Source organism: Rhamphochromis sp. 'chilingali', assembly GCF_963969265.1.
Source record: "Rhamphochromis sp. 'chilingali' genome assembly, chromosome: 1".
NCBI lineage: Eukaryota > Metazoa > Chordata > Actinopteri > Cichliformes > Cichlidae > Rhamphochromis > Rhamphochromis sp. 'chilingali'.
The window spans coordinates 54,210,348-54,218,141 of NC_137929.1; the positions used below are offsets into that span (position 1 = coordinate 54,210,348).

At 37.0% G+C, this 7,794-nt stretch overlaps 1 protein-coding gene across 1 annotated transcript; it reads left to right on the plus strand.

Annotated features, from left to right (window-relative positions):
- Positions 1–5,441: 5,441 nt before the first annotated feature.
- LOC308403040 (ladderlectin-like) lies at positions 5,442–7,316 on the plus strand. Its single transcript, XM_080892271.1, has 7 exons — positions 5,442–5,536; positions 5,614–5,691; positions 5,830–5,868; positions 6,229–6,341; positions 6,431–6,565; positions 6,657–6,768; positions 7,132–7,316. The coding sequence occupies exons 2-7, from the start codon at positions 5,631–5,633 to the stop codon at positions 7,212–7,214; spliced, it is 543 nt and encodes a 180-aa protein (XP_080748397.1). The 5' UTR covers positions 5,442–5,536; positions 5,614–5,630; the 3' UTR covers positions 7,215–7,316.
- The last annotated feature ends 478 nt before the right edge of the window (positions 7,317–7,794 follow it).

Genomic DNA, 7,794 nt, shown 5'->3' on the forward strand with positions numbered 1-7,794 from the left:
AAATCACCAAACACATTTTAGATCTTGGGTAGCACTGTAATGTGATTAGCCCTATTCAAATTCTCCCACACGCCGCAACCTTTGACTGGATAAGTGAAAGTAAATGGGTCCTTTGTAGTACTCTTGCATTTTCTTGCCTCTGTCAGTGCGCCCCAGGGCGGCTGTGGCTACAATGTAGCTGCCATCACCAGTGTGTGAATGTGTGTGTGAATGAGTGGATGACTGAATGTGTAAAGCGCTTTGGGGTCCTTAGGGATGAAGTAAAGCGCTAAACAAATACAGGCCATTTACCATTTCTCTGCACTGTAGGATCTTTACCTCACAATATAAAGGGCCTTGGCAGGACTGTTGTTCTAGGATCAACGTGCAATCCATACAGACAGCAAAGAAGAGCATGTCTAAGTCGAGATAGACTCATTACTGTGGTATCATCAATTAGTCAACAGCCTGAGTAACTGTATGAAGGAAAAACTTTGTAAACTGAAGTTCAGAAATTTTACAAGATTTATTGTTTCATCTCGAATACATAATTTTTCATTGTATTAAACGTTAGAAAACAAATGTTCCTAAAAGTTGTCATAATGGTGAAATACATAAAAGTGCCAAATAACTGACGGTAAAACCACAGGTAAGACATTATAAATCAATAAGTCATTCTTATAACAGAAGTGGAAAGAAACACTTATCTTTCCGTGTCTTGAAAAGTCTGCCAACCATGCTCAATAACACTTATTGTTTTAATAATCCTTTAGGCTCCTTTCACCTCTGGTATTTATTCATCACTGATATTTATTTAGACTCTTTTTCTCCAATTGATCTTTCTGAGTTAACTTCAGTAATTACTTCATCCAAACCATCAACGTGTCTTGTAGATCCCATTCCTACAAAAATGTTCTAACAAATTCTGGCATTAACTAATGCCTTAATTTTAAATATGATCAATCTCTATTAATTGGTTACATAATACAGGCCTTCAAGCTAACAGTAGTTCATGTTACTAGTTTAATTTATTACTACTTACAACTAGTTCATGCATTTATAACTTCTAGGCTGGACCGCTGTAATTCATTGTTATCAGTATGTTAAAAAAACAATCCATTTCAAAAGGCACTTTGCTTTTGAAGGCATACAGTCTGCGTTTACAGTTTTGTGTTCCTCATTTCAAAGTTTCATTAAGACTCATCAAGTAGTTGCTAAATGTTAACAGATAAGAAAAGACCTTCCATGTAAACTATGTGGAAGCACCAACATTATTAGCGCCTTTAAAAAGTAATCTTTTCACGGAGCCATGGCAAAAACAACTACTGTGCTTGTAAGAAGAAGGTAAAACTGAGGGTTATCTTCCAATTTAGACACTCTGAGATAGTATAAAAAGTTCAGCAATCATTTCAGCTGTCACCTACATATGTGTCTAAAAACCCCAGAACATCAGCCAAGGCACTATTGAATCACTTAGCATAAAAAGGGCTGTTGTAGAGTTGTAGTGTTCAAGTAACAGACTTCGAACTTGAAAATCAAGAAAAACTCGGACTCAGCAGAACAGATGAAACCAGAACAGTAATTATACATTTACAGGCCATATTTTTATACTGGTAATAAGTTAAAGCAGCCCTGCCTCGCAGCCTGGATTCACACTAATTTGCCTACAGAGCAAACCAATCCATGAAAGACGCCATAGCCACAGCACTCCATGCTCCATGCAGCTTTTAATACCATCCTTCCACAAAAACTGGTGGTCAAGCTACAGGACCTGGGGTTTCCATACAGCACCTGCTTGTGGATCAACAGCTTTCTTTTAGGCCGTAGACAGAGAGTGAGAGCTGGCCATTGCACATCCCCAGCCCTGAGTCTCAGCACTGGCTCACCCCATGGCTGTGTGCTCAGTCCACTGCTCTACACTCTCTACACACATGGCTGCACTCCTGCCCACCAGAGCAACACCTTTGTGAAGTTTGCAGAGAATACCACCGCGGTGGGGCTCATCTCCAGGGGTGACCAGTCTGCTTACTGAGACAAAGCAAAGCAGCTGTCATCATGCTAAGGCCAATAACCTCCTCCTCAACACTTAAAAGACCAAAGAACTCATAACAGACAACAGAAGAAAAAGACAGGGATCCCACCACTAATCATTAATGGGGACTGTGTGGAGTGGGTGTCAAACTTTCGCTTCCTGGGAGTCAACATAGAGGAGAACCTTTCCTGGAGTGTGAACACCTCCGAGCTGCTGAAAAAGGCCCAACAGAGACTGTCACACAGAGACTGCTGGTGTCCTTCTACAGAGCCTCCTTTGAGAGTGTACTAACCTATTGCATATGCATTTAGTACACTTGTAGGACGGTGGCTCAGAGGAAAGCACTCCAAGGGGTCATTAACACCGCCCAAAGGATCACTGGCTGCCCTCTCCCCATGCTGGAAGAGCTAGACTATACCTGCTGTCTTAAAAAAGCTCAAAATATTATAAAAGATACCTCACACCCTGGCCACTCCCTGTTTGGACGGCTGCCCTTGGGCAGACCGTAAAGAGCAATTAGTGCAAGTAGACTCAAACACAGTTTTTACCCAACTGCTATAACATTTCTGAATACTGCTACTAAAAAAAAAAAAATGTCCATCAGGTCACTCTTGAAATGATCTATGCACTGACTGAAGCATGTGTGTGGGAATGTATGTAAATGTTTGCTCATACTATTCTTATTAGCACTTTAAGTATTTTATTTTTTAATTTTATTAAATTTTATTGTTTTTATTTATATTTTCATATTTCTATGGTCGATGCACTGATTGGACACCACTTTTAATTCCGTTGTACCTGCAACAAGGACAATAAAGACATAAAAAAAATAAAATAAGGATTAAACTACTAAATATGTAAATTTAATTTAAAGAAAAATCAGGTAAAAAAATCAGCTGGGTCTCTGTTCATAAATTCAACAATAGGCTTCTAGACATTTAAGTAATCTTGAGGACAAAATTGCAGGAAGATTTTTCAATCAGAAAACGATGTCTAATGCTAGGTGAGTCAGTTTTGTTTTCTCTAATGTTTTCCTTACCATAAAAAGTTTAGCAATAACTAAAAGGACAGGTCTAAGTCTGTGACTGGCAGATAAAGTCATTATCATGGTGATCATCAGTTAGCCAACAGCCTTGGTTTAATTTCAAAAGAAGCGGCAGCTTTTGACACATTCTTTGAAACCACAGTTTAGACATTGTTTCACAAGACTGTTGAATTTCTCCCTAACTAATCAATTTGACTGTGGGAACAAATGCTTGTGAATGTCTGATGATCATTATTAAAGCACCGAGAACACATTACTCCAGTTTCACCCTCTCTTTCTGAGGGGGTGAAACTGCTGGTTTATTGTGTATTTTTAGAAGTCTTTGATACCTTTCGTTTCATGGGCCTTCAGATCAGAACCCCCAAACCACTTTCATGTATGCCAAAGAAAAGCACCAAATTCTATTTACATTTGCGAACCTCAAACAAACAACAAAAAAGAAGTATTTTGGATTTTGCACTTAAAAATGACAGTTAATTGAACACTAACTGTTATAGAAATATGAAAAAGACCTTTCTTATAGTACTGAGTTCCCTAATGCTCACTGTGGGGACTTCTTGAAATGCATTTCAGATCTTGGACGGCTGGGATAGCACTTCTGTCTCATTCCTTTTTTCTTTTTCTTTTTTTTTTCTGCCTGTCCCGTTTGGTTCTTTTGCCATCAGAATTATCGTAAAGGCGAAGAAAGATACCCAATGGATTTACTTTACCAAATTGACCATCCCAGACTTGCCGTAATGGTCTATTTGATTCACCTTTTATTGTTTATTTTATTTATTTTTTTATTTTCACTTGCTAGATACGGGACAGACTTGAATGAGGAAAAGAAAAAGGAGAAAGGAAGAGGGGGAAAAAACAGTGGAGAAGAGGGATGGGGATAAAGGGCAAAAAAACAAAAAACAACTAAATAAGCAGACAAAAAAATATACATATATCAATCACCTGGATCACCTGTTGAGAAAGAAAAGAAAACAAGCAGAAGAACATGAGAGCAATACAATAAACAACAATGATATATGGGAATATTTTTCTTTCTCTCCCTCTCATTGTTTCTCCCTGTCCTGACCCCCAGTCATGTCTGTCCAGTCTTTAAAAAACAAAAATAAAATAAATACATAATTATAATAAAGGTCAATCAAATGGACCAATATGGCAAGGCCATGATGATCCACTTGGTAAAGTAAATCCACTTGGCATCTTTCTTGGCCTTCAGACAACAATTCTGATGGCTAAAAAACAAAATAAAGAAAGAAAGCCTTACATTAGGGAGAAAAACACGTCGGGGGAGAGGGTCCTCGGTTCTCCAGTTAGATTGTACTTCACGGCGTCATGTTTTGCCATGATGGGGTTATTATTGGAGTAAATGGATGGCTGGAGCCTCTGCTCGAAGTGTCTCTTATCGCTGCGAGCGGGTTCACATTGCAGTGAACTGAGAAAAACATGGAAGGATACCTTTTGCGTTAGCATGAGAATTTTAGGGACGTTACAAATCGTCGCTATATTACGAGTAGGGAGTGAAAACGGGTTGAAGACCAAGCAGACATGGAGCACAGAGAGAAGAGTAACTAGACGTGAGACGTGGAATGGGGGAGGGCAAAGTTACAGAAAGCTAACGACTGAAAAGTAAGAACATAACCAGTGTTGGTCAAGTTACTTGAAAAAGTAGTCCTGTTACTTTACTGATTACTTGAAAAAAGTAATCAAATTACAATAACACATTACTTTTAACGCATCACTGCCCATCTCTGAATTTGACATAAGCAGAAAACAATAAAGTGACTCAAAACCATGAAAATCAACAAATCCAAGAACATAACTGATCAAAAACGCAGCACACAGACCCAGTACTGTGACAGATCTGTCTCCATAAAAATTTTCTGGTGAATGTCTGTCAAAGATACAAGACATCTCTTATCAGCTGAGGCACTGGTCTCATTTTATCTTTTTCTTATTGCATGTCTTTTCCAGAAATGCTAAGGAAAGAACTGGCAAGAATTGGTCTACTGAAGAAACATTCTCATCATGATTACTGTGAGAGCAAAACGTCAGAAATTATTTAGGATCTTCATAATAACGCTGATTATTTAATGTCCATAAACTCAGCTTCTCCTTTGTTTTATGGGTTTTTCTTTCTTTCCTGAAAATACTTTCTTAAATATATAAAATGTTCTCCATTTATACTATGGAGTGTTGACCAGTGTTTGACTAGTTGTTGACTAGTAAAATTAAGTGGGCAGCTGGAAGAAGTAGTCAGCATTTGGCAATAATTTTGGTTTTGGTTGAGAAAGAAAGAAGTGCAGTAAAAGTCTGGCCAGCATGAATCACATAATACACGTGTCATTTTTTTTTCAATGTTAGTTCCCTGTTTTGAAACTACAAAGAGACAGAATATAAGCCGTGATCTCAGAGCTGTTCAGCACCTTGTTCCAACCTTGGAAGGCTGAAGCTACTGACTGAACAGACAAGATATTCTACAAAAGGTTGGCTGAAAACTCAGATTCTTTCTGTGCTTTGTTTAATGAAGTGCTAATAACTTTGGGTCTTTTGTTGTTCACAGAGATACTAATTATCACCATGAAGCTGCTGACTGTGTCTGCACTTCTTTGTGCAATGATCGCTCTGACCACTGCTGCCAGTGAGTATTGTAGTATAATATAGATAATGTATATATGTGTGGAATCAATAATACAAACAACATTTATAATATCAATATTATAAATGGAAATTTACCACTAAAAGTTATCAAAATTATAATTTTTTTGGGTTCTTCCAGATGAAGTGGGTAAGGATGGGTCTGAATCAAATCCCCCAGGTTGGTAACAATTTTCCTCTCAGATTATTGTCATGCTGAAGAGCACATCTATGTCCTCACTTGTATGCTTGTATGTAATGTATGTATTCAAATGATATGTTTCACCAGTGAGAAAATAAAATATTTATAATTTATGTATACATATACATTTATGTATACATATATATATATATATATATATATATATATATATATATATATATATATATATATATATATATATATATATATATATATATATATATATATATATATATATATATATATATATATATATATAATATATATATATATATATATATATATATATATATATATAATTGATGTTTGAGTATCTAAGTAGTCTTTGCTTGTCCTCAGGAGAGCATCTTGTTGAGAAGAGATCTGCATGTTTTAGCCCCTGGGGTTGGACTAGATATGGAAACCGATACTTTCACTTCTTTCCCCATCAACTGACTTGGGCTCAGGCGCAGGTAAGAACAGTGATTTCGATTTAGCATTTCTCTCTGCTTTAATACTTTTCATATCAAACTTGGTTTGAACTAGACCTTTTGTCCTATAGAGACACTGTCAGTCCCTGAATGCAAATCTGGCGTCTGTGCGCAACCTCGGAGAGTACCAAGCGATTCAGAGGGTCATACTTAACGGTGCTCGTAATCATGTCCCTACATGGATTGGAGGCTCAGATGCTCAAGAGGTACACTACTCAATATTAGACATTAGTTCTGACACTAGAAGATATGCCTGCCTATCGACATTATTCTCTGTTATTTTTGTGTGTTTTCTAGGAGCGTTATTGGTTTTGGATCGATGGAACCCGTTTCACATATGCAAACTGGTGTCATGGAGAGCCTAACAATGTCGGGGGCAGAGAGAACTGCCTGCATATGAATTGGACAGGTAAAACTTAAAAGAAAGTGTGTGAATTCATTTTGAGGGGAACAAAAACTGTTACAGTATCCACATTTTCTCAAAAAATGCTTATCATTTGGTGTGATAAATAGCAGTGACTTACAGGAAAATAATATGAATTATAAATTTTATTTTTAACAGAGACAAACTTTGTGTTTTACCATAATGAATAAAATAGATTGCTGTATTTCACGTCTTTAAATTTAAAGTAAATTTACATAGTGCTTTGAAAGTAGAGTCAAAAATGAATATTGACAGGTGCTCCTGCTATTATGCAAACTAAATATTTGTGTCAGTATAGACGTCCATGTGAGCATGGCTTCACTTAATGTTCATTTTTGGTGCTTACAGGAAACCTCTGTATGAATGACATACCCTGTGACGCCAGATACCCATTTGTCTGCGCCAGGAAAGTCAGAGGATCTCTGGAATGAAGGCTTGGTTCACCGGTCTTTAGAGCAAATAATCTCATAAATCCAGTTTAAAATGTTTCTCTTCTTACATCTTTACTTCTTTTAGTTCACCGCAACGCTACATAAGGAATGAGTTGAAAAATGATGCAACCTGTAGTTGGATTGTCTCTTTTAATAAGAACAAACTGAGTGTGTAATGGAAAGAATGCTTTAAGCTTTCACTTTACTTCCATGAATGAACATCATCTTCATTATTAAACCTTTAAGCATTGAATCAAACTGGTCTCTGAGTCTTTGTCACATTTTCATGGGAATACTTCAAAAGATTCATAGACATCCAGGCATAAATCCACCATTTTCCAAATACCTGATGCAAATTCAAATTTCTGTGCTCACATGATGTAGAAATTAAATATTTTCTTTATGGAGTCCTGGCCTGACAAGTTAGCTCTTCTGTATTGTGCCATCTGCTTATCTAGAGGTTATTTTGTTTCCCTGATGTATAAAAATCATGGCAATCTTCCTGGCACCTAACAGTGTACACTATATTACTCTGTTTACATTAGGGGACCTGTTTCATTGGATCAATTTTTGGCACAGT

Coding starts and splice junctions, on each gene's coding strand:
- LOC308403040 (XM_080892271.1), top strand. CDS start 5,631: ATGAAGCTGCTGACTGTGTCTGCACTTCTTTGTGCAATGATCGCTCTG. Junction 5,692..5,829: donor CGCTCTGACCACTGCTGCCA/GTGAGTATTGTA, acceptor GGGTTCTTCCAG/ATGAAGTGGGTAAGGATGGG. Junction 6,342..6,430: donor TGACTTGGGCTCAGGCGCAG/GTAAGAACAGTG, acceptor TTTGTCCTATAG/AGACACTGTCAGTCCCTGAA.